Here is a 27,727-nt window from a genome sequence, read left to right as displayed (position 1 = left end):
TTTTCATAGAAGTTGACCTATAAATTTAGGTCTAAGACAAAGATACATCACTAATTAAAAATATTTAAATAAATCCTTTAATGGCATCGCCCCAAAATAATCTTGCATTTCTAATCCTAAAAATATCAGTTTCTAATTGAACTACCCCAAATAGGTTATTTATGGTGTAATATCTAGAACTGTTCAACATTTTACTGAAGAAAATTAGAACATATTTTTAAACTTTTCTCCCCCCGCCCCTAAAAAACTAAAATGGAAATCTATAAAAGCTAAATAATTAGTAATAAAGTAGAGGAGAAACCATATGCTACCTGAACCACTTCTATAATATTTGTGAAATCCTTTGTTTTGGTCATATGTATTTATTAGCATTTCTAGCTCTATTTTTTGTACAAATAAATTATTTTGTTAAGATATTTACAAACCTTCTTTTGGAATTAATACCAATATGAGTTTGTTTCACTGGAGAGCAGAGTGAGGTATCTTGACTACTATCAGTATTAAGGGAAACTGAATCAGACATCCGGGATGGAGAAGAACAGTTGCTATTATTCTGATTGCTATTGTGTGTAACTTCATCTGATAAAGAATCTATATCCTTTGAATCATCTGAAACAAACAAACAGAAAAACAAAACACTGAAGCCACTGATAAAGTCACCAAAAATCCTGTGTGAAATACTTCCCAGTGATGACTTCAACATATAAGGTAAAGAATTTATAAATAAGTACAAAACCAGAGGCACCTATAAAAATTCAGTCTTAATACACACAAATATGAAAGAATTTTAAAATAACGATAGATATCTTTACTTTTTAAAAATATAACCAAAGTTAGGGTTACCCAGAATTTTATTAGTTTGAATTCCTGACAGGATTATATTATGTGATGTGTTCTAAGGCTATCAGTTTTTGTAAATATGCTTTCCCACTCATTTACAATTTTAGAAAGTCATAATAAATAAAAATTACAAAGTACAGTTTATAGCCGTAAGTAAACTTTTCTTGGAGAGAAATTATATTACACATGTAAGGAACTGTTTTTATCTATTCTGACAATAAAAATAAGCAATGCAGTCAATCAAAAAACAACCACCAAACAAATCAAGAAATTTTCACAAGGTCAGCTCTCTCTTCATATTTATAAATCATTTAAAAAACTTGTACATGAATACTGAATTTTTCATATGTGAGATGGTTTTATGTGTAACAATAATATAGACAGAAATAGACAATATTCATATTCCAGTATAGGTAGGTAGTATAGTATAAATAGTATTTTTAAAAGTAATGATAAAAAAGATCACATAATATCTTAGAACCCTAAAGAATGTTTTTAACTAACTCAACTCTAGCCAAATCATAGAAACAGTATATATAGACACAGTCATAGGAGATTACATTAATCCGAATTAAGGGTATTTTTGCTGTTCCAAATATTTCAGTTCAAGTAGTCTAGATTGTGTTTATAGTTAAAAACAGTAGCACAGGGCTCTCTAATTCAACTTTAAGGTATTAGGGTCTCGGATTATGAATTTTTAAAATAATGTTAAACTATATGTAACAAATTCTTTCCTAGATTTAGCCCCCTTCTTCCAATTCCAAATCATGAAACAATTGTGATCATTAGATAACATGAAAAATATTTAGCATATAGCAAGTAGCAATTAGTAAGTATTCAACATATATTACCACCATTATTATGATGAAATCCAAGCTATTTGAGGAGCACCTTGTTAAGCAAACTTCATTAATGCCATAAAGGCAATGGCTGGATCAATACTTGGTGGAGGTAATATAGAGATGTTCAGACACTAGTGGGGAGGAATGAGGGAAGGGTACAAGGAAGAGACAGATATCCTTCAAGTCCCCTTTTATGTTAAATGAAGGAATGGCTGGGAAAAAGAATGGTTTAAAATAAATTCTGGGATAGATAAAATAACAACAAACATTTACTATACATCCAGTATTGGGCTAGATCTCAGTACACTTAATAATCTAGTGCATTTAATATAAACAAACTCCTTCATTAGCCTCATTTTATGTCAAATTAGATATGTACACATGGATAAAATTAGGTTGCTCAAGGACCATACAGTAAATAAGTGGTAGAAACGGAAATCATAATCTAGGTTTGTCTCCCTATAAAATCCATGTCCTTGTAAGTAGATATGCATGAGGGAAGAAAAAAGGTCTATCAAGATTTTCCTTTAAAAATAAGAGAGAGAAGAAAAAGACCTTTCAAAAAGGTATGTTTTAAAAATTGTTGCTAAAAAGTGTTTTAAATAAGATAATGACATTTAATGAAATTTATTACAAAACAATTATACATTTTATTCTGCTCATTTCTAATCTTAGTGCTTTCCTTCACAGCTAACCTTTTTTGCTATTACTAAGTGCTACCACTTTTGGCTGGATAATAGAGGTTTCAATTAATGGTGGTCGCATCTCTGCCATTTTCATCTCTTCATCAGAAGAAAGTTCTTCAGATTCCTAATTTAAAGAGAAAAGAGTGAAAACATTTATGAAAATAAATTGTTTTTTTAAATGAATAAATATTAAGTCATAAGAACTTTATAAAGAGAAAAGAATATTTAGAACATATATGAAACCTTTTTATAGCAACAGTGACTAAAAGTAGTATATGATTAAAAAAATTTAAGATACAGCAATAAAACTGTGGTAGTTATTAACAATATTCCAAAGCACCTTTGGGATAATTTCCTGAGGCAGACGTATTAATTTCCTTAATTCAAATGTATTAATGATTACTATGTGTCTAGTACTATGCCAGGTGCCAGATAAATAAAAATACATAAAACACAATCCCTGACAGAGAAAAACAGTTTGCTCCAATAAAAATAAATTCTGGGATAGAATTTACTCTTCTTCCTATAATCCTCAAATTTACTGCTCCAAGGATCACTGGGTTCCAAGGAATTAGAAGAACTGAGATGTTAATTTACTAATATAAATTAATTATGATTTTTGCCCATTTTGAAATTCTGCCAGTATAGCTCCTTACCCATAGAAATTATACTAAATGAGTAATAACTTCACTGGGACAAACCAAAAAACTTTTCATAGACTGTTATATTAGGTTATATATAATAATTTATTAAATAATGTGACCCATTTAGTACATTCAAAAGATGAGTTTATTCTTGTAGTAAATATTGGCTCATAGGATAACCATTAGATGACGTGCTTTAAAAACATTTAAATTTTCAGGAATACAGAGGCTCTTAATAAACCCACAATGTCAGTATTTCTATGCATCAATGTCAGTGATTTCCAATAGAACTTTCTGTAATGATAGAAATAATTCATGTGGTTCAACATGATAGCCACTAGACAGGTAAGATTCCTCAGAGAAGGAACAACCTAAGATAGGCACAGTCGCAGCGGGGCCGTCAGGAGAGAACATGGAGATAAACAGAGGTGGGGCACAGACCCTCACCCCACCGCACCCCTTGCAGGGACCTGAATCCACAGCCCTTCTGAGGGAGGTCTCTTGCCCCCATGGCTGCTTCGCTTCCCATGCGCAGCTCAGACCGGGACCCAAGTAACAGACAGAGACTTGGCCCAGCTCAGATTGAGACCCACGTAACATGCAGAGACTTGGCCGACAGCAGCTGCCCTATATCTAAATCCAGCCTAGCACCAGGAATGCTCAGGGCCTACTCAAGAATGTAAATAATCCTTTCCACTAATATTTACAGGGTAAACTAAGATTGTTGTTAGAGTATTAAGTTTGACAGTAACATAGTAGTCAAATTTTCAGGTTAATTTAAATTGGTTAATAGAAATAAGTGAACATCCAAGAAAATTTAAGTGTATTGGATAAAAAGCAGTTCCTAAAGTATTAACTAAAGTTTCTATTGGTAGTGCATCTCATGGTAAAATTGCTTAAAATGAAATGAACCTAAAGCAGTTTTATTTTTGTGCAAAAAAAAAAATAAAATTTAAAGTTATCAAGACTGCATTACAAAATTTACAAAAGCATCCATTAATTAAAAAAAAAAAAAAAAAAAAAAAAGGAACGATAGTAGGGCAATATCATGTAAGGAAAAATATCCCGTAAGTAAATTACATGTAGAAAAATTTTACTGTAGAAAATTAATTTTCATTTTTAATGGTAACAGCAAGACACCTATGAAAATCACACATGGGCGTCAAAATAAGCCAAAGGAAAATCGTTTGGGCAAAAATAAAAAGGATCCCAAGTCAATTTTATAGAAAAGATTCCTTTGTTAACTTTTGGTGGAGAATACGTTTGTATATTTTCAGAACACTACTCCAAGACCATGGGGATTCCTACAACAGAGAGGAGTTGTCAGGTCTGCTCCAACCACCAAGACAAAAGGAGAAACAGTCCAGGGACGGAAGACGCTGACGACGCCTGGCCACGCTGGCAGTCAGCAGCTGTGCATCAACGCAGGCTGCCCAGGACCAAACCAGAGAGGATGGACCTGCATTGCCACCATCTGTCCATCATCCAGATATCATTGCTGACATGTACACATAAGGAACTATTTGACACTGAAACTGGGTCTCAGAACTGTTGGACATTGAAATTGGGACTCAACATTTTTTGTTATTATATGTTTATTTCTAGTCTTCAGTTGCAAGATTTTTTAAAGAAAAGAAATGGGGAAAAATAGTTATAGAGGTAAAGAACCATTGGACAGTCTGTCAAACTACAGTGGGAGGGCAGGGGAGGTTGGGGGAAGGGGAGGATGTAAGATTATCAACCAAAGGACTTGTATGCATGCATATAAACATAACCAATGGATACAAGACACTGGGGCGGGGGGTGGGGGGGCAGGTGAAGGCATATGCTGGGGGCCAGGGGAGGATGGGGGAGGTCAAGAGGGGAAAAAAGGAGACATATGTACTACTATTTGAAATGCTTCTAATAATAAACAAACAAGCAAACAAACAACATGATAGCCACTAACTATCTAGATGTGTCAAACTGAGCATTTGAAATGTGGCAAGTGTGACTGAGAAGTTAAATTTTTAATTGTATTTACTTAATTTAAATTAAATTTAAATAGCCAATTGGAGCTAGTAGGCACATAGTGGGAAATGTACCTATAAATAAAAAACCCTTTAGAATCTCATTTTTAAAAGTTACAAGTTATCATTTTCTAAGACCTCCAGCAGCTTATGAGGGTAATATAAAATGATGTAACCCCTTTTGGAAAAATGGAAATTTCTCAATTAAACATAAGTTATCATATGATCCAACAATTCTTCTCTTAAGTATTTACCCAAAAGAAAAAATGTATATCCACACAAAAACTTGCATACAAATAGGTACAGCAGACTTATTCATCACACCCATGTGGAAATAACCCAAATGTCCATTAGTCACCATTACAATGGAATACTGTTCAGACGTAATAAATGTATGAAGTATTGACACATGCTACAATATGGATAATCTTGAAGACATTATGCTAAGTGAAAGAGAAGACATTATGCTAAGTGAAAGACCAATCACAAAAGACTACAAGTTGTATGGTTAGATTTATATGAAATGTCAAGAATAGCCAAATCTATAAAGGCAGATAAAGTAGATTACTAACTGCTTAGGGGTTAGGGAGATGGGAGAGGATGTGTGATGGTAGCTGAGAAATATGAACTTTGTTTTTGGGGTAATGAAAATGTTCTCAACGTGATTATGGTGAAGGCTGCACAACTTTTAGAATACTAAAGACCATTGAATTGTATCTTTTAAAATATATATATTTTATTGATTTTTACAGAGGAAGGAAGAGGGATAGAGAGCTAGAAACGTCAATGAGAGAGAAACATCGACTAGATGCCTCTTGCACACCCCTTACCAGGGATGTGTCCGCAGCCAAGGTACATGCCCTTGACCGGAATCGAACCTGGGACCCTTCAGTTCGCAGGCCGACGCTCTATCCGCTGAGCCAAACCGATTTTGGCTGTACCTTTCTTTAAATGGGTGAGTTACATATGTGAATTATATGCCTCAATAAAGCTGCTTTAAAAAAAAAAAAAAAAAAAGAATAAAAAAGAAAAAAGAAAAAAGCTACAGCTTTCATTGATTAATCTACTAGAAGAAACTCCAAGGAAAAATGTTTCAGATATTCAAGGAAAAAAAATACTTCATAACCAATGATAAATGCTTAAATCAGGAGTCTTCAAACTACGGCCCGCGGGCCACATGCGGCCCGCAGAGGAGTCTGATCCGGCCCGCCAGGTTTTTTGGGCAGTGAGCGCAGCCGAGGTGTTACAGTAGGAATTAGTAGTTCATATAGTCCGGCCCTCCAGCTCTCTGAGGGACTGTGATCTGGCCCCCACTTTAAAAAGTTTGAGGACCCCTGGTAAATAAACCAAATAATTAGAGTGTACCTAGGGCAGCCTTTTCATTTTCAAGTTATAGAAATAAAGCAATTATTATTATATATTTTACAGAACTCAAATATAATTGCCACAATCTAATTTACATTGTAAATATCTGAGTACACTGGGTCAAAAAATGTAAGTTTAAACTGGTAAATGAGTGATATTATATTATTGCAAACATTATGAAATTTCTCAATGGTAAATGCATTAGCATATTTTCTGCTATCAATATGAAGTCTTTCCTATCTTCATTTAGTAACAATGAAATATTGAATTCTTTCAGTTGCTATGATCATTCCAGAATAATCATAAAGCCATACCTCAAAAACAGCATCATGATTAGCATGCTTCAAGTTCTCAGAGGTTTTCATATTTGTAGTCACTAGTGGATTCACAGGACTGGTCTCAGCTTCAGGTTCATTAGTCTTCTGTATAGAGTTTCCTATCATAAACTTTTCTCTTTCATCGGCTTTGCTTCTTACCAGAGGAGTACTTTCTGAAGTCTAGGTAAAAGAGAAGATAAAGAACTCATTTTCCTTATGCTTTATATCTATTCTTGGGTTAAAGTTCAGATGAAAATTTAAAGGTAATTTAATGTATTCTTATCCTGGATAAATCAAGGGAACTTTAAACATAGAAATCTGCAGCACTCAGATAAAATGCTGATTTGGGGGACACGAGGTACCCAAAGGTCCATGAGCCCCAATAAACTTCACACTTTAGCTGAGGATATATCCATCTTAGAAATTGCAAAACTGATGGTCATGAGTGAGTCACTTAGCTCACTATGGTCAAATTCAGAATGGCTAGATTGTTTCCTACTCATTGTGAAATGTGTAATAACTCTAGTGACATAATAAAAATTGTTTCTGTGACACTATGTGAGAAAAAAGTCCCTTTAAAGAATGTAATTTAGGGATTTGCGTAGTTTCTGAAATATCCCAAGGAAATGCCAATGGTATGTCATAGTAATAAACTTACAATTCGTATTAGAATAAATCAGTATTATGGGTGGTGGTGGTGGGAAGTGTTTTCATTACAATGAATTTTCTGACATCCAATATCTTATTCTTTGCTCAGGAAATAATTATTTTTGTAAGCTTATGCTGACACTCCCATGCCTACCCCGTTTCCCCGAAAATAAGACAGTGTCTTATATTAAGAGTACATTTTAGTGTATAAAAAAGTATAATTATATCAATTATCATTTAATATTTTAAAATAACTTGACAGTAGATTTTAATTCTTTTGAATTGAGTTTTCTAACCTTCACACTCACATCATTATTTACAGCTTGTTGATGTTCATGTGGTTTCAAATCTTTCCCAGGGTCTTCATTAGTCTCTTCATCTTTTAATCTATGTACAATGGTTTGAACAGTTTTGACCATATTCTTAAGCTCATCTGGGTATGGTGTTGGATATCTCTTTAAATTTCCCTCCTAAAGAAATAAAGTGAGGAAAAATTAAAATATAAATATTTCTAATGATACATCAAAATTCAATCTATGATCCATCTTAATTACACTGGATATCTGACTCATAGAGGCAACTGTGAAAACAGATGCTAGACCTTTTTTTTAATAAACAGATGATAGACCTTTAAAAGCATTCTAGACTCAATAAAAGTTTGGTTTTATCACTATTTAAAGATTAGATATAGATTTCACTGTTTTAAAAACTTAACAGGCAAAAACATATTTTACTTGAGGCATATATGGTGTGGATATTGCCAACATTGCCACTTGTCTTTGAAACAAATACATTTTCCAGTTAGGTATTAATCCAGCGACATATAAAATTCCTACAGTTACATATTGTCTTATGTGCAGTGAACCAAACATTTCAAAGGTCAATCTTTCATTTCTGAAGTTCAGCTAGCATATATAAGGGGAAAAGAATTATATCTGTAAGTAACTTGGAAAATGGTATTTGTTACTTCTACCACTGACACACACTCTCAATCCCAAAAAGAAACAAAAGGTTTATAATAGCGTTCTTTATTCCTAATATACATATAAAAAATCATTAATAAAAGGGAAGTGAGAAGTAATAACCTTTTCCCCCATATAGTTAGATACACTATAAAACCTGGCTTTTAATCACATAATTTTTATATTGTTCTCAAATTATTTCACGTTACATAATCAGTAAAACTTCAAGTGCCTTGAGAGAAAGGAATGAAACAATATATTTCTTTGTATCTCCCAAAATGGCACAGAATCTATCTATACTAATAAAACGGTAATATGCTAATTAGACCAGGAGATCTTCCAGAAGTCCTTCTGTACAAAGCCACGGTGGCAGGGCTGAGGCAGAGGCAGACAGGGGTGATCAGGCCAGGAGGGAGGGCAGTTGGGGGTGAGCAGGCCAGCAGGAGGGCCCAGTTGGGGGTGAGTAGGCCAGCGAGGAGCAGTTGGGGGCAAGCAGGCCAGTGGGGGTGGGGGCCAGTTGGGGGCGAGCAGGCTGGTGGGGGGTATTTGGGGGTGATCAGGTTGGCAAGGGGGGCAGTTGGGGACTAGCAGGCTGGCAGGCAGAGTGGTTAGGGGCAATCAGGTAGGCAGGCTGGTGAGTGGTTAGGAGCTAGCAGTCCTGGATTGCGAGAGGGATGTCTGACTGCTGGGTGGTGTCGGGCCTAAACCGGCAGTTGGACATTCCCCGAGGGGTTCGATTTCAGAGGGAGCAGGCCAGGTTGAAGAACAGAACATCCTGCAAATCCCCCCCCGCCCCCCCGCATGAATTTCATGCACCAGGCCAGTAGTTATAAAGTGTAATATACTATTTAGACTGGATGAAGCCAGGGCTGTGAGGAAAGCCTGGGTCCTAGATGCCAGAGGGAAGTTGGTGCCAGCAGCTGGGGAAAGGAAGGCCTACTCTTGCATGAATTTCATGCCTTGGGCCTCTAGTGGGTATACAGTACCCAATAAGTATCAGCAGTTCTGTTTCAAATTTAAAGGAGGGCCGAAACTGGTTTGGCTCAGTAGATAGAGCATCTGCCTGTGGACTGAAAGGTCCCTGGTTCGATTCTGGTCAAGTGCATGTACCTTGATTCTGGTCAAGTGCCCAGTAGGGGGCGTGCAGGAGGCAGCTGATCAATGTTTCTCTCTCATCAATGTTTCTAACTCTCTATCCCACTCTCTTTCTCTCTGTAAAAAAATAAATTAATAATAATAATAATAAAAAAATATATATATATATATTGAAGGAGGAAAGAACACTCACCCTAGGAGGCGCCTCCCTTTCATCTTTGTCTTCATCACATTCAAATGCCACTTGAGCCCGCTGTTTCCTCTGTTCCTCCCACAATGAAGGATTAAAACTTTCATTATCTGATATGAACATAACTAGAAAAACAAACAAAAAATCCACTATATTTTAGAGTAATAATGAGAAACTATTACTTGATAATTCAATTCTAAAGCTAAACATTTGTTTAATCAAAATAAATCTTATTAAATATACCCACAAAATAACTTACCAAAGCATATCTTTTATTTCTTCTTGCAAAAAGCAATAAATAATTAGCATACATAGTGAAGTAATGAGTTTTCTAATTATTTATCACTAGTTATGGAACAAAAGTGAAATTATTTTAGTTTTAATCTATTTAAGTATTTCAAAGTTGTGTACTAAACCTGACAAAACAATGTAAGAATATTAACAGGCAAATTGATTTTGTCTCACTGCTAAGCACTTTATAACCAGTGTTTTTCATTTTTTACAAAACCCCTGCAAAGCAGGTTTTATTATTTTAAGATAAGAAAACTGAAGCTTAAGAATTTATGTAAATTGCTTATAGTCTATTTTAAAAATAAAACTGATTTTTTTCTTTAGTGTCTCTATGTATTAAGAGATAATCTGGGGGGGGGGGAGAGATAATTTATCATGAATTTGGGGTTATAAAAGTGAGCAACTTTTAAGAAAAATACATAAAAGTTATATTTTTAAGTGCCACATATAATAAACATCACACACACACACAATACAACACATACAGAAACAATTTGCTCCTTAATTTCGAAGGCTTTAATGCCATAATTGTTGGAAAACATTTGTGGAATAGTAACTGGTATATTCCCCTTTCTTGGTAAAATGTAATTAAGAACTTAGAAGAAGTAACATTAATACTCAGAATTTTACAGATTATCTTTACCTATTGTATCTTTATCCAGGGTAGTGTTAATTCTACAACCAACAACAGAAGTGAACAAAATATTTCCTGGTTTAATAATCCTAATCACATAACACTTAACATGAGTTCCCAACATTTACCTAAATGTGATTTAGAATAGAGAGATCCATAATAGATGTTTGCTGTTTAATTATAAGGATCATTTATGGAAGTACATTATATGCAGATACCTCTAACTTCCACTATCTATAACCCTGAGACATTGCTTTATTATCCAATTTTTCAGAGAACTTTATTAACCAACTAGAGGCCTGGTGCAAGAAATTCAGGAGGGGGGGTGTCCCTCAGCTCGGCCTGTGCCCCCTTGTAGACTGGAGCCCTCGGGGGATGCTCTATTGCCTCTTCTGCCACCACAGCTGCACTTGCCAGCTGTGAGCCCAGTTTCTGGCTGAGCCGCACTCCCCCTGTGGGAGTACACTGATCACCAGAGGGCAACTCCTGCATTGATCATCTGCCCACTGGTGGTCAGTGTGCATCATAGTTCCACTGTTTGGTCAATTTGCACATTAGCCTTTTATTATATAGGATTCTCCAAATTCCCTTCAAACCAGTAAGTCTTGGAGACTTACAATTCACTTCAAAACTTGTTGTGATTTACCAGTATTATTATTGTTTTATCCTTATTTTAATATATTTTTTATTGTTGACAATATTACAGATGTCTCCCATTTCCACCCTCACCCCCTTTACTTCTCCTCTGCCCATCCCCTATGTAGCCTCCCCCTAGATCTTCACCACTATATATATATATATACACACACACACACACACACAGTGGCCAGATTATTATGATCTCTGAATCATAATAATCTGGCCACTAAGTGTATATTCTATATAATAAAAGGCTAATATGCAAATTGTCCCCTCGACCAGGAGTTCGACCAGCAGGCAGGCCAGGTCAGCCAATACCCCATGTCCCCTCCCCCTGGCCAGGCTGGCTGGACCCCACCAATGCACAAATTCATGCACCAGGCCTCAATACACACACACACACACACACACACACACACACACACAATATATATATATATTAGAGGCCCAGTTCACGAAAATTTGTGCACTTAGAGGGATCCCTCAGTCCAGCCAGGACCCCTTGGGGGATATCCACCTTTGAGTTTAGGCCTGCTCCACAGGGGAATCAGGTCTAAGCTGGCAATCAGACATTCCTCTGGCAGCCTAGGAGCCGTCAGGGGATGACCATCTGCAGCTTAGGCCCACTTGGGCATCCTTAGCACTGCCGAGGAGGCTGGAGAGGCTCCTGCCACCATGACTGTACTCGCAGCCATCAGCCTGCTTGACGCTGAGCAGAGCTCACTCTGTGGGAGCACACTGACCACCAGGGGGCAGCTCCTGCATTGAGCGTCTGCCCCCTGTTGGTCAGTGCACATCATAGTGATCCGTAGTTCCTGGGTGTTCCGTCATTAGGGTCAATTTGTATATTGCCCTTTTATTACACACACACACACACACACACACACACACACACACACACACATATATATATATTAAACACATTCTTAAATTCTTACCATCTTCAGTCCTTGGCTGCTGAGGGAACATGTAGTTAGTAAGCACCATTTTCTGAGTCTCTGAATCAGTCTCATTTTGAAGAGGTATCAGGGGTTTGGACTACAGAAAGAAAATTAGCATTTAATTTTTAATAATCCTAAAGCAAATACATATCTAGCAATTCTTTTGAATAAGTACTCACCATTTTTTTCTATAATGCTTCAATGTATAGATTACAAAAACAAATTTATAGATAATAAAACTTTAAGCATTGCTTTTAGACCGCATAGAAATCTATATAAAATTTAGTTTGTAGTATAAAGCAAACTCATACTGTATTGAAATTATCACTGATTATCAATAGTTTTAAAAGATCTCATATCCACAATCCAATAATTACTTACCATATGATTTAATAAGCTATAAAATAAACCTTTCCATTCAATGTATTTCCCCCTCTACTACTCTCATTTAAGAAGATACTTTTGTAGAAATGATTTTGAAGATTTAGTTTAGTTAGGCAGGTTTATTTCAACTGAAAGGGAGTATTTAAAACAATAAATTGTAACTTGCTTCTCTCTTCTTCTCTGTGTCTAATGTTTCTATTAATGACATCACAAGTTACTCAACAAAGGAACTGGAAGCCCATTATTTTGGACCTCGTTTTTTCTTAAAATTATTTCCCTAACTGGTGTTTTCAATTTTCTTAATATTAATGTTTGTGCCACCCTACTGACTTAACATCCTACCAACCCAAGCCGATCCCAGACAGGCAGGGAACTACCCAGACCTCCCTGCTCCTGCCTCTCTATCAATTATTTTTTTCGACTTACTCTTGTGAAAACTCTGCAGCTAGCTATAATATTACTCCCATTCAAACATTTCCTCTGTGGACCCTCCTTGTTCTACAGTAAACAAACTCCCCTGCATCTCAAATTCCTTCTTCACTGAAAACTTCCCTTTGGCCTCTACAGTCAATGGATATGGTAGATCTACTCCTTCTCATAAGACAGGGTTTCCCTGAAGCCTCCTCAAGTATGGGTTGCTATTCTCCATCTCATAAACCCTGGCTTAGGAGGTGAGTTAGTGTCTACAAATGCTGTGAGATCATTATCCATATCTCCCTAAGTATAAACACCTGTTCTATTGAGGAACATAAATCCTGCCTCTATCATTTTATGCCCTTTTCTCATATCCAAGCGGCTTCTAGAAGAATGAATCTATCCTAAATCTTTCATGCCAATTTTTCCACAATCATGGGTAATTCAACAGACATAAAATGTAGAGGACATAGCCATACTTTTAGTCTAGTAAATTAATATTTCCAAGAGGAAAGTATAGGGAAATAAATTAAAGCATAGTCTAGAGCAGCGGTCGCCAAACTTTCGGACCTTACAGATCACTAGTGGTTTGTGGACCACCAGTAGGTGACTGCTGTTCTAGAGCACCATGAGGGACACCACATACTACCATAAGGGATAAGTATAAGGAGAATTCCTAAAAGGGAAGCTGAGGAGTGGCCAGTGAAAAGGACAGCCACAGAGTATGGCAACACAGACCCTAGGCAGCTCTCACATTACTTGCCAACGCACCTCACCACCAAGACTGTCATTCCCTTGAACGTTCAACTATGTCACCAGCATTCTTTCCTATCTTTGCTTCTCCTTTTGTACCTCACCATTATCTCATTACAACCACTTTCCTACAATGTCCTTCTCTTGCACCTGGCTTGGCAAAGCTGCAATGTAGAATCATTATAATCATGTGCTTTTTCTGTATCTCACAAATTAGCAAATTATTGTTTACAAGTTTGTGGTAACTAATTTCAACAGTTCTCAAAGTTGCCTGAAAATCCTTCCTTAATTTTCTAAATTGCAGTCTAAAAAAGGTAGTATCTTCTAAAATATTTTTTGACTATTTTTAAAATTTTTATTAACTAAGGTATTACATGTATCCTTATTCCATTACCCCCCAACCCCATTCATGCCACCCCCCCTCCCCCCCGTTGTGTGTCCATTGGTTAGGCTTATATGCATGCTTGCAAGTCCTTTGGTTGATCTCTCACCCTTACCCCCACCCTTTCCTACCTTCCTGAGGTTTGATGTTCTGATCAATATTTCTCTGTCTCTGGATCTGTTTTTAATAGTTTATGTTTTTCATTATTTTCCATAAATGAGATCATGTGATATTTATCTTTCTCTGCCTGGCTTATTTCACTTAGCATAATGCTTTTTAGCTCCATCCATGTTATGGCAAATGGTAAGAACTCCTTGTGTAGATGTACCACAGTTTTTTAATCCACTTAATCTGCTGATGGGCAATTAGGCTGTTTCCAAATCTTAGGTATGGTAAATAGTGCTTCTATGAACATAGGGGTGAATAGATCCTTTCTGATTGGTGTTTCTAGCTTTTTGGGATATATTCCTAGAAGTGGGATCACTGGATCAAATGGGAGTTCCATTTTTAGTTTTTTTTGAGGAAACTTTAACTGTTCTCCACGTGACTGCACCAGTCTGCATTCCCAAAAGCAATGCACAAGTGTTCCTCTTTCTCTTCATCCTCGCCAGAACTTATCTTCTGTTGATTTGTTGATGACAGCCATTCTGACAGATGTGAATGGTACCACATTGTTGTTTTGATTTGCATCTCTCGGATGATTAGTGACTTTGAGCAGGTTTTCATATGTCTCCTAAAATATTTTTTAAATATAAAAATAGGATTCAAGCCAAGCTGGCATTGAGCATTGACCTATGAGCCAGGAGGTCACAGTTTGACTCCTGATCAGGGCACATGCCCAGGTTGCAGGCTCGATTCTCAGTATGGGGCATGCAGGAGGCAGCCAATCAATGATATTCTCTTATTAATATTTCTCTCTCTTCCTTTCTGAAATCAACCAATAAATATTTTTTTAAAATAGAAATCAAGAACTGCTAAGAGTTCAGAAATGGCTACATTCCAAGAGTTTTATCATTTACAAACTTTAACTCAAGCTCCCTTCAAGGTAAGAATCCCAGCCAGAGCTTTTGGTTCTACCAGATTCCACTTCAGCTATCAAAGCCCCTCCTGTCCTTAATCTCATTCTCCACACAGTGTATTTCCAACAGCCTAAAAACATGCTCTCTAATATTCAAGGATCCCTTCTCACCCTACCCCTAAACTACCAATTACTTTGTTTCAATTCTTTTCTCATTCAACCCTCAGTCTAATCAACAATCACATGGCTCAATTACTTCATTTATTTCTTATTCAATTTGGGTTTTGACATCTCTCTAAATTTAAATTAGTTGTAACTAATTAGCTAGAACTTGCCAAAATATAATGTATATATTTCAGACTTCATTTATTTTTTTTCGTTTTTATTGACTTTTTTTTTTAATACAGTTTCAGGGGCACAATTCTAAGACACAAAATCTATTGTATTGTGTACTCAGTCAGATTTCATTTGAACAGGCCTCTAAACAGAATTTATCCTGTTATATTCAACTCCCTATTTAAAAATTTAAATTCTTTGTTTAAAGTATTACATAAGTCTCCTTTTCCCCCCATTGACCTCTCCCCAGCCATCCCTTTCCCCAGTACATGCCCTTATCCCCCTGGTGTCTGTGTTCATTGGTTACGCTCTTAGGCATGTATACAAGTCCGTTGGTTGATCTCTTACATCCCATCACCCTTCCCTGTCTCCTTCTGAAGTTCGACAGTCTGTTCCACGATTCTCTCTCTCGATCTTTTTGTTCATCAGTTCATGTTGTTCATTACATTCCATAAATGAATGAGGTCATATAATATTTCTTTTTCTAACTGGCTTATTTCGCTTAGCATACTGCTCTCCATTGTGTAGATCAGTGTTTCCCAAACTTCTCTCATGATGAGAATCACCTGGTGGAGTTGTTAAAACACAGATTCCTGAATCCCAACTAAGAAGTGCTAAACTAGAATTTTTGAGAACATATAGGTAAAATTGCATACCTAACTTAGTGCTCTGTATATAAAATCTGTCTTAGAGCTCTAAGACAGATTTTGCATACCTAACTAAATTGCATACCTAACTTAGTGCTCTGTATATAAAATCTGTCTTAGAGCTCTAAGACAGATTTTATATACAGAGCACTAAGTTAGGTATGCAATTTTACCTATATGTTCTCAAAAATTCTAGTTTAGCACTTCTTAGTTGGGATTCAGGAATCTGTGTTTTAACAACTCCACCAGGTGATTCTCATCATGAGAGAAGTTTGGGAAACACTGGTGTAGATGTACCAGTTTGCTAATCCACTCATCTGCTTGATGGGCACTTGTGCTGTTTCCAAATCTTAGCTTTTATAAATTGTACTGCTATGAACATAGGGGTGCATATGTCTTTTCTGATTGGTGTTTCTGATTTCTTGGGATAAATTCCTAGAAGTGGGGATAAATTCCTAGAAGTGGGATCATTAGGTCAAATGGGAGTTTCATTTTTAATTTTTGAGGAAACTCCATACCGTTTTCCACAGTGGCTGGATCAGTCTGAATTCCCACCAGCAGTGCACAGGGGTTCCTTTTTCTCCACCTCCTCACCAGCACTTGTCTTTTGTCAATTTGTTGATAATAGCCATTCTGACAGTTGTGAGATGGTGTCTGTCGTTTTGATTTGCATCTCTCAGATGATTAGTGACTCGAGCATGTTTTCATATGTCTCTTGGCCTTCTGTATGTCCACTTCCAAAAAGTATCTATTTAAGTATTTTGCCCCTTTTGTTAATGGGTTATTTTTATCGTCCCTATGAATTTTGGAGATTAGTCCCTTATTGGATGTAACATTAGCAAATATGTTCTCCCATGCAGTGGACTTTCTTGGTGTTTTGTTTATGTTTCTTTTGCAGAAGCTTATTTTTGTGTAGTCCCATTTGTTTATTTTCTTAGTTTCCATTGTCCTAGGAGATGTATCAGCAAACATATCACTAGGAGCTATGTCTGATATTTTGCTGCCTATGGATTATTCTAAGATTTTTATAGTTTCCCATCTTACGTTGAAGTCACATATTCATTTTGAGTTTATTTTTGTGTATGGTGGAAATTGGTGGTCTAGTTTCATTTTTTTTTTTTTGCATGTATCTGTCCAATTTTTCCAACACCATTTATTTATTTTTTAATTAAAAAACAAAACAAAACAAAACATATTTTATTGATTTTTTAGAGAGAGGAAGGGAGAGGGATAGAAAGTCAGAAACATTGATGAGAGAGAAACATCGATCAGCCGCCTCTTTCACACCCCCTACTGGGGATTTGACCGCAACCAAGGTACATGCCCTTGACCGGAATTGAACTTGGGACCCTTGATTCCGCCGGTCAACGCTCTATCCACTGAGCCAAACCGGTTTCGGCCCAACACCATTTATTAAAGAGACTTGCCTTGACTCCATTGTATGCTCTTGCCTCCTTTATCAAATATTAACTGAGCATAAAGACTTGAGTTGGTTTCTGATTTCTCCATTCTGTCCCATTAGCCTATGTGGGATGTTGAAGAGCTGGTTTCCTGCAGGCCAGGCCAAGTAACCCCACCAGAGCACGTGTCATGCACCAGGTGTTTATTTATTTATTTATTTATTTAATAATCCTTTGTGTATCTGTGGGGTCAGTTGTTACTTTCTCTCTTTTATTTCTGATTTTGTTTATTTGGGTCCTCTGTTTTTTGGGGAGCCTGGCTAGAGGTTCATCAATCTTGTTTATCCTTTCAAAGAACTGGCTGTTAGTTTTATTGATCTTTGTATTGTTTTTTTTTTTGGTCTTTTATGTCATGTATCTCCGCTCTGATCTTTATTATCTCTTTCCTTCTGCTCACTCTGGGCTTTTCTTGTTGCTCTCTTTCTAATTCTTTAAGTTGTAGGGTTAGATAACTTATTACCGTATTTTCTTGTTTTTTTGAGGTTGACTGTAGAGCTCTCAGAATTACTTTCACTGTGTGTCCCATAGATTTTGAATTGTTCTGTTTTTACTGTCATTTGTTTCCAGAATGCTTTTTATTTCTTCTTTGATCTCTTTGATTACCCAGTCATTGTTGAATAGCAATAGCCTCCAAGTATTTGATTTTATTCCTTTTTTTTTTAGTTGGTTCACTTGAAACCACCACCACATAGTTTTCCTTCTACCTCTATGGTCATTCTTTATTTCTAATACTATTAACTCACCTGCCACTTACATGGTAGTAGTCCTCAGGATTCATCCATCCCTAGCATTTAAAAATATTTTAAATAATCAATTTTGAGAAAACAATAAAAGTCATGAAACTGCCCACAGAAAAAATGATTAAGACGATGGGATAAACCTTATATTTTTTCTTGTGCCACAAATATTTTTAATAAAAATTTTTACAAGTTAAACGGAATAAATATATTATGATACTGGGAAAAAGGAAATTAAGCCTTTAAGAATTTTGAGAAATCCCTGGAAGTTAGAAATTAAAAGAAAGGAGAAATCAAGTACATAGAAATCATAGTCTAAAATTAAATTCCAAGGTCTCATGGCAACTAAAACTGTTCTATACATGCCTACTTCAATGTTAAGGGTCCTTCAAATGCAGTAACTGGAACTTAACATCTTCACAGAAATATATTTTCTCCTCTGTGGTTCCTTATTTTGGTTGTGGTATTAATTAATCTCCACCTAGTCACTCAAGCAAAACTTTTGAGGATCATTTTTTTTTTTAAATATATATTTTATTAATTTTTTACAGAGAGGAAGAGAGAGGGATAGAGAGCTAGAAACATTGATGAGAGAGAATCATCGACCAGCTGCCTCTTGCGCATCCCCTACTAGGGATGTGCCCGCAACCAAGGTACATGCCCTTGACCGGAATCGAACCTGGGACCTTTCAGTCCGCTGGCTGATGCTCTATCCACTGAACCAAACCGGTTTTGGCTGAGGATCATTTTTGCTTTTACTTCCTTTTTTCTCACATATATGCCCTCTTCAAATGTTGTACTGACATGATTTTTTAAATTATGCCTTAAATATACTGGCTCTTCCCTAGCACTGTTCTCATTACTTTATTTCAATGCAGCATTTTCTGTTGTCTTAAGTATGCCAATGCCCTCCAACCAGTCACCTGTGCCTTCACACCTGGGATCATCCTTGCTAAATCCATCTTTCATAACACAGCCCAAAAAGACAAGGGTGGGAAACCTTTTTTCTGCCGAGGGCCATTTGAATATTTATAACATCATTTGTGGACCATATAAAATTATCAACTTTAAAATTTGCCTGTTATATGAGTTCAAACATTTAATTAACTCACCCTTAATGCCTTGGCAGGGCCATACAAATTATTTCTGAGGTCTTACATGCCTGTGGGCCGGATGTTCCCCACTACTGTTCTAAAATATCAATCTGATCAGAGCATTTGCCTGCTCATGTATGACACTGATTCCTTATCTCCTCTAGGCGGACTCACATGTATCACTTTTTCTTCTTAAATTGAAGACATATATGAATCAAGGACTATATGCCTCTCTTTCACTATCAAGTATCCTATCCTATTATGGACAATAACTTACAGTCACCCTAATCACAGAAATTTTCAAATGAGCCTGAATATAGCTTTAGAATCTTTAAAACAATCTTTCAGAGACACTTATTAATTTATCAGAGTTGATGTGCAAGAAAATAAAATCTATTTACCATTTTTGAAATATAATACAAACTCCTTTGCATAACATCCAACATGCTCTATGATCTGGTCACTGTATACTTCTCTTTGGCCTCATTTCCTATTCTTCCATCTAATAGGTAATGCTCTAGTCACGATGAACTACTTGTAGAGTTACCGAATATATTAGACTGATTCAGCAGTAAATACTTAGGCTCATGATATTCTCTCTAACAAGAACACTCTTCCCGTCCTTTGTTTATTTTTATTTAAAAAAAAAAAATATATTTTTATTGATTTTCTTACAGAGGGGAAGGGAGAGGGATAGAAAGTTTGAAACATCCATGAGATAGAAACATCAATCAGCTGTCTCCTGCACACCACCTCCTGGGGATGTGTCCACAACAAAGGTACATGCCCTTGACCGGAATCGAACCTCGGACCCCTGAGTCTGCAGGCCGATGCTCTATCCACTGAACCAAACCAGCTAGGGCCCCCTTCCTTTGTTTAAATCCCTATAACTCTTTTAAAAGTAATTATGCACTGCAGGCATTTCCTCCCCTGGGAAACCTGCCTTTACATCCCCAAGTTATGCTTCCTTTCTTTGATGCTGAAGCCTTAGTTCTACTTTACCACATTGTATTAAAGTGACCTTAGTTTGCCTGGCATGAAGCAGTTGTTCAATAAATGGTTCTTAAGTGAGAACGGCAAAATGAATGAGGAATAATCAATTGTTCTGTTCAAGCCATCAGAGAGACTTGTGAAAAATTGTGTTATTGCATATACTGCTTATAGATATACTCCCATACATTGTCAGTGAAATATTCAGGTCTACTTTATTTTTGTAATTCATAGTCAAACCATTGTCACATACCTTCTCCACCACACTTTGTTCTTTTGTAGTAAAACATCTGGGACACACTTTTAGGGAGGCTTTATAGCTATGTAGATATGTTTTACTATTTACTATTTTGTCAAATTGAGAAAAACACAAGACCCGCATCACCATAATTTTTGTATTGAAGTAATTAACAAATGAAAGCAAGAATAGAACAATGCAAATATGAAGAAACTATATTAGATACTAGATAATTTCACTAAACTGAGTCACCTGACATAATCTGCTAGCAATGATTTATCCACCACAGTGTTATTAACTAACAGCCTAAGTGTCCCCAAGATTGGGAGTTATGTCTCATTCACACTGTAATAATTCACATATGACAGAGCCCTGTTTTGTGAATCCAGCTGCAAAATTTCAAATCAGGTTCAAATGTAAATAATTCAATTAAGAAAGATCAGATAGTTAAGAGCTCCAAATACATGGACACACTTGTGTTCAAGCTATAATAAAAACAAAGATATCATCAATTTAATATCTCCTTTCCTAATTTTCTGAACAAGTAAATACTACAGTCCAATTCATAAGTGTGGATCAACATCAACTTAAGACTTTTAGGGTTTTAGTAAGAGGTAAGTGGAAAGGGATCCTCAGTTAAGAAGTCTGGAGAATCCTGATACACAGACAAGTGGATTTCTTTACTGTAGTACACAAAAGGGTTGTTAATATACTTCAAAAGAGAGACATAATACAGTCCCTGAAGCAAATATCACTACTGAACTTATAAATACCTCATGAGACCAGAGTATCTAAACCTCAGGAAAATACAGCTTTAGATAAATTATTATAAGGCATTGCTGAAAGTCAAATATTAAGCTTTATTTTATGAGAAAAATCAGCATATACATTGTATATTCAACCCTGGTACTCTTCTAATGCCCATCAAGATTTTTCTTTAGCTCTGAAACATTACACAGATATTTGTTTGTTAATCTCCCATGAGAATGTAAACTCAATAGCATGTAAGAAGAGTCTATTTGCTTCACCAACGTATCTCCTGCTTCCAGAGTAGTTCGTCGTCTGAAGTAAGCTTTCAATAAATGTTTACCAAACAAAAAAAAGCCCAAGGTATAACTCTTAATTCCTTACTTAGAAACACTTCCTTAAGGTAGTATGAGAAAGTGCTTAATTAGAAGTATAATTTAAATTATCAAATTTCTACAGATATATGCCATAGAGAATTACTATAAAAACTAAAAAGTTAGTGAGTATTGTGCCTGACCTCCTAACCTAATAATATGTTTTTCAAATAGATTTAGCAGAAATCAGACAGGTCCCACAGAATTTACTATTTAAAAATCTACACATATTTCACTAAAATTATCTGCATGTAAATATTTTCTAAGATTTTTAAAAAAATATAATACATTTTTATGTGTGTTCACCAGTATAACTGCTCTCAAATAATACTATGTAAATTAGAGTACATAACTGTTTAGAACAATTGAAACGTCAGTAATTTACAAAATCAGAATGCTCACCTGATTATCTGAGAGCCACATTGCAGTCAACTGCTGTAGCTTCGTAAAGCTAAAGGGCAAATTCTTTAACCTATTGGGAAATATACAAAAAAAAATTAAATTTTAACATGAGAAATGTTAAAACAAGAGTAAATTGAATGGTTTTCTAAAAAATGTCATGGTACTGCATACGAGAATAGGAGAAAAATAGTTAATTCAGGAAAAAAACCCCAATATAGATCTTTGAATGGGACATAAAACAAAATATTATTTGGTTTTGTAAGAATCCGTTTTTAAGATACAATTCTTCAATTGAATCAATTTGGTCGAGGGGGAATGCATAATCCAATAACCTCAAAAAATTATCTAATAAGAATTAATATTAACTATCCTTACCTTAATGAAAAGATAAGAACACATTAAGTAATGTCTCATAAAACTGCTTTGGATGTATTATTTGTATTTATAGAGAAAAAAGTGTTACAGGAAGCACTCATAGTGACAGCTTGTTATAGAAACTGCACTGATCTATATTTCATTGTGAGCCAGCACTTTCATACTCGAGTACTATTTTAACATTATAACAAGTAAAAACAAAGTAATATAAAACTCATTAGAATGCTAAATTAGAATAGAATCCTATTTAAAATAGAATGTCTACATAAACCTTCTGTCTTACACTTATCTACTCTTTTGTACCCATCTTCCAAGGCAATTTGTTGGAACCTAGGGCCGGGCCCTAGTTTTAGGGTACAATGTATGGGCTAAAACAAAGATTTAATATATTTTTTTAAGGCAGTGGTTCTTCTTTAAAAAAAAAAAAAAAAAAAAAGTAAGTCGGAATATCCTATCTGGTCAGAAAAGTGGGTTTTCACTGCTCATTAAATCTGAGTCTTAATTTTCTCAAAATGGGAATACCTGTTATACTATTTCATAGGATTGTTTTGAATAATTTATAAGAAACGATTAAAACAAAATGTAAAAATGCTATGGAAACATTCTTTTATCATTACAGAAGTTTCCATTTCCACAGAGGATAAGTTCCACCCCCACCCGAGCCCAATGAATGACTGAAACCAAGGATAGTACCAAACCCTGTATTTACTTCCACTCCGCTCCCCCCAATACATACATAGCTTTCCCCTTAAAGAAAGCACTTGATGACTTCTTTCTGGCATATCCAAGTTGCCAGCCTCACTATTCTTGTGCTTTGGGGCCATTATTAAATAAAGTAAGGGTTACATGAACACAAGCACTGTGATATGGCGAGAGTTGATCTGATAACAAGAGGGCTACTAAGTGATGAACAGGGCAAGTAGCATATATAGTGTAGATATGCTGGACAAACAGATGATTCATGCTCTGAATTAGCTTGAGATTTCATCATGATACTCAGAACAGAACACAATTTAAAACTTATAAACTGCTTATTTCTGGAATGTTTTCATTAAATATTTCGATCCACAATTGACCGCAGGTAACTGAAACCGCAAAAAGTGAAATCATGGATAAGGAGGGACTACTGTAAGGGGGGACTACTGTATTTTACCTTTACCTCTGGGAAAATTATTGTTCTTACCTTAAACTTTGTTACAATTTAGCAGCCCTCGTGATCTATCTGCTCTACACCTTGGCTACATTGTTCAAGCTATATGAGGGGTGTCTAATCACACCTCTGCTCAGAAAAATACAAAAAGCAGATTACATTAAAAGCTGCTTTGCTCAATAGCAGTTTTAAGGTGAAGATCTGATTTTAGGAATAAAAAAGTTTGCTATAAAGGAGAGAATAAAGGTTGCATAACTAAAGTCAACACAAAATGAATCATGAAGCTCAGCTGGTGTGGATCAGTAATTGAGTATCAACCCAGGAACCAAGACATCACTGGTTCGATTGCCAGTCAGGGGTTGCAGGCTATGTCCCTCCTAGGGGGTGTGCAGTAGGCAGCAGATCAATGATGTTTCTCTCTCATTGATGTTTCTATCACTCTATCCCTCTCCCTGACTCTCTCTTTAAAAATCAATAAAAACATTAGAAAAAAAGAACTGTGACAAATATATATAATTAAAATCAGGTAAAGTTACATCATTATTTCAGATAAAAATTCTATTTGAAACTTCAATTTTATCCAATCAATTTATCCTATAAAAAAAACAATGAATACATATTACAAACCTATTGTCACTTAAATTAATGACTTTTAATTTTTGCATATCACCCATTTCCTCTGGAAGTGTCTCAAGTTTATTGGAGTGGAGAAAGAGTACAGTTATATTTTTCCAGCTGCCAATCTGAAAGAGAAACATAAAACTGGAGATCAGAAATATGGCTTTCTGCTAAACAGACATAAGTAAAATATTTTCAAAAGTTATGAAAAATACTCTTCTTATTTATAATAGTAAATATTTTCCCTTTATTAATTTTATATTTTCCCTTTATTAATTTTCATGTATGAAGAAAGGTACTATGGTATTTCTTGTAAACCAATGTAGCTAACAAAATAACTTAGTTACATAATTATTTTTGAAAGAAAATAAAACCATACTAGATACCTATAATAAATAATTAGAAAAAAAATGAAAATTCAAAAGGAAGTTAGAATACAGTACCTCTGGGGGTAACTGTTGTAAGAAGTTATGATCTGCAGCAAAGGTTCTTATATTAGTAAGCTGCCCAATAGATGAAGGTAAAGCTTCAACTTCATTGAAACTACAATCCAGTTCTTCTATGGATACTAACCTTTAAGAAAAAAAAATGCATTAAAAAATATTTCTTATCTATAACCCAAAACTTAAGAACCTAGGAACTTTTGAACTTGAGTTAATGAAACTAGCAAAACTGTCTCCACTAAGATAAACTTCACCAATAAAAAAATCGATTTATCTTTATTATAAATATACCCAACCTGCAATCAGTTGCTTTTTAAAATGTTTATGAAATCTCCTTTAGAAGGTACTGTATTTATGCAATTATCTGAAAATATATATGGCATGTTTTTTAAAGTAAAATCTTCTAGTTTTATTAATTCACAAAAATCTTACCCTCCAATAGAGTCTGGTAGAAACATTAATTGATTTTCATCTATTTTAAGAGTTGTTACATTCTTCAATGAACCTATTGAGGGAAGAAATAATACACAATTTTCCAGCTTGAACTATAAGCAAGTTAATGTGAGCACAAATGACATTTGACATTAATCATAAAATTTTCTTAATTAACCCGGCAATACTATACAAACCCCTTCACTCTATTCCCTTAGCATATATTTATTTTTAATTGTTAGTGTATATTTACCTATTTAACTCCCTCTGAAATGTAAGCATCATTAGAGTAGGGACTTTTTGTTTGCTTTGTTCACTGTTATAGTCCTCCTCCTTAAAATAATGCCATGCACAGTAAAAACATGTAATACAAATGTGGTATTAATAAATTAAAGAAATGGTAGTATGAAGTTAGCTTTCATAGGTGTGTAACAAACTATTCTATGAATAACAAATACTAAAGCAAGAAAATGGAGCTTATTTTAAAATAAACATACTGAATAAATTATGGAATTTTAAAAATGTAACCTGAGCTAAAAAAAACCCCACTATGTAGTTCAATGGAAAAACATGTAAAAATATTTTTTGGTTTTATATTTAATCATCACAAAGAAGCCAATATTTAACTTTTTGATTCTTTAATCAAAATTATTTAATTCCTTTGATGCATCATCAGACAAGCAACTAGATGAATAAATAGATTCTCATAAAATTTGCTAAACAGGTCTCTCGTGTTTGTGAGTCTAAAATGAAGACTGAAAAGAGTTATCAGATTAAGGGCTATGATAAAAAATTAAACCAAGATCGGATCAATTAACCTCTTTAAAAAAAATTTATTACAGTAATAAAAATGAAGTTCCTTCAGGAAAAAATACAATAACATCAACAAAGGAGTAAATTAGGAAAAGTTTAAGTAAGATTTGTGACTTCAGCAGTACAGTAAACTATCTCAACAATGGCAAAAACTTAATTTCTCAGATTCTACATTATTAAAAATTAACTACAGCCGAAACCAGTTTGGCTCAGTCGATAGAGCATCGGCCTGTGGACTGAATGGTCCCAGGTTCGATTCCGGTCAGGGGCATGTATCTTGGCTGCAGGCACATCCCCAGTGGGGGGTGTGCAGGAGGCAGCTGATCAATGTTTCTAACTCTCTATCCCTCTCCCTTCATCTCTGTAAAAAAAAAAAAAATCAATAAAATATATATTTTTAAAAAATTAATTAAATGAATTACAAAGCAATACAAACCAATAGTTTCAGGCAGTTGTTGAAGTGCATTGCTTGATAATAGGAGATCTTGAAGGTTTTCACATGCTGAAATTCCTTCTTCAATCATTTCAATATTATTTTTAGAAACATCCAAATATGTGAGCTGTTTCAAACTACCAATAAACTATAAGTAAAAAAAGAAGACCGAATGACTATCAACAGTAAATAATCTGTAAAACGTTTAGGTAATGGACCTAATACCAAGTTATACCTTATAATTAAATGTTTTATATGAGAGAGGAAACACAATTTAAAAATATACCATTAGTTATGTATTCAGTAATAAAGCTAAAAGTTCTACTAATTTTAGTCCAGCAGAGCAGCAATGGACATATACTTTTCTTTGGAACTCAGCTGTTCATCACTGACAAGGGAGATAACACATACAGGGATTCTTATGCTTTAGGTGTGGGAATGAACAAAATGTCAGTTGATAAGACAGAAACTACATGAAAAATACTCTACTTGAACAAATCCATGGGCAAACTGAATTAGGTTACAAAGTCAATTGTGCACTGAGAAGGACACACTGCATGGTATTAAAAAAAGACTATTTTACAAAAGTTTATTTATCGTGAAAAATTTCTGATTTTAGTTAACTATGTGTTAACAATAAAAAGTTGTTTATATAACTATTTAATAATATTGAGAATTAAGTAACCATCCATATTTTCACCAAGTAAAAATGATTTCAAAGTATACAATTAATAAAACTGCAAAGGATACAGAACAGTAAGGAAAGCCATTTAAAATTTGACATACATACCCCTGGAATAAATGTCAGTCTATTCCCATCCATCCAAAATTCTTTCAATCCACTTAGTTGCTCAAGTACTTCAGGCTTTTTGAATTTAGAAGGAAGAGGAAGGAATACAATTATTTACTTGGATGTTTAGATTTGGGGGGGAAAACAAAAAAGCCCCTGGGAATGTCTAATGACAACTTTTAATTTAAAATTAAAAAATGAGGAGGAAATAAAGCAGAGCTGAGAGTCAAGCCTTTCCCTCTATATCACAACTACAGAAGAACACAAAGATAGATGATCCCTAACAGCAGACTGAATAACATTCATGTAAGCTTTTGATTACATAACAGATGTACGTATTTATACAATAAAAAAATAAAAGTGCCACTGCTTTCAAGAGTACAATAAAAAACTACTCTCAATCATCACCTGTAAAACATGAAGGCTATTAAGAAGAGGAAAGAAAAAAACAAGTAGGGCAACATACACCTTAAACGTACAATAAGGGAAAGGTAAATAAACCATGGCATAATCACGTTAAGTGCATTCTGTTATTTTATTTTATTTTATTACTAGAGGCCCAATGCACGAAATCCGTGCAAGAGCAGGCCTTCC

The 27,727-nt window shown here is 35.1% G+C and overlaps 1 protein-coding gene across 16 annotated transcripts in view; it reads right to left on the bottom strand.

The window, feature by feature from the left end:
* ERBIN (erbb2 interacting protein) overlaps positions 1–27,727 on the bottom strand; it is a 96,020-nt gene that overhangs the window by 16,708 nt on the left and 51,585 nt on the right. For 9 of the 16 annotated variants that reach the window (XM_084880800.1, XM_084880801.1, XM_084880804.1 and 6 more), the window contains exons 9-20: positions 27,134–27,208; positions 26,347–26,491; positions 25,098–25,170; positions 24,666–24,795; positions 24,232–24,347; positions 22,080–22,149; positions 12,101–12,200; positions 9,602–9,723; positions 7,648–7,821; positions 6,701–6,883; positions 2,378–2,492; positions 426–609 (exon numbers count right to left, since the gene is read on the bottom strand). In XM_084880800.1, coding sequence (XP_084736926.1) covers positions 426–609; positions 2,378–2,492; positions 6,701–6,883; positions 7,648–7,821; positions 9,602–9,723; positions 12,101–12,200; positions 22,080–22,149; positions 24,232–24,347; positions 24,666–24,795; positions 25,098–25,170; positions 26,347–26,491; positions 27,134–27,208 — 1,487 coding nt within the window. The remainder of the gene's footprint in view (positions 1–425; positions 610–2,377; positions 2,493–6,700; positions 6,884–7,647; positions 7,822–9,601; positions 9,724–12,100; positions 12,201–22,079; positions 22,150–24,231; positions 24,348–24,665; positions 24,796–25,097; positions 25,171–26,346; positions 26,492–27,133; positions 27,209–27,727) is intronic. The other 7 variants (XM_084880791.1, XM_084880805.1, XM_084880803.1 and 4 more) reach the window with 2 other exon arrangements.

Source organism: Pipistrellus hanaki, assembly GCF_964339955.1.
Source record: "Pipistrellus hanaki genome assembly, chromosome: 4".
NCBI lineage: Eukaryota > Metazoa > Chordata > Mammalia > Chiroptera > Vespertilionidae > Pipistrellus > Pipistrellus hanaki.
The sequence above is the reverse complement of the archived record's forward strand: the minus strand, read 5'-3'. Positions and strand labels throughout refer to the sequence as shown.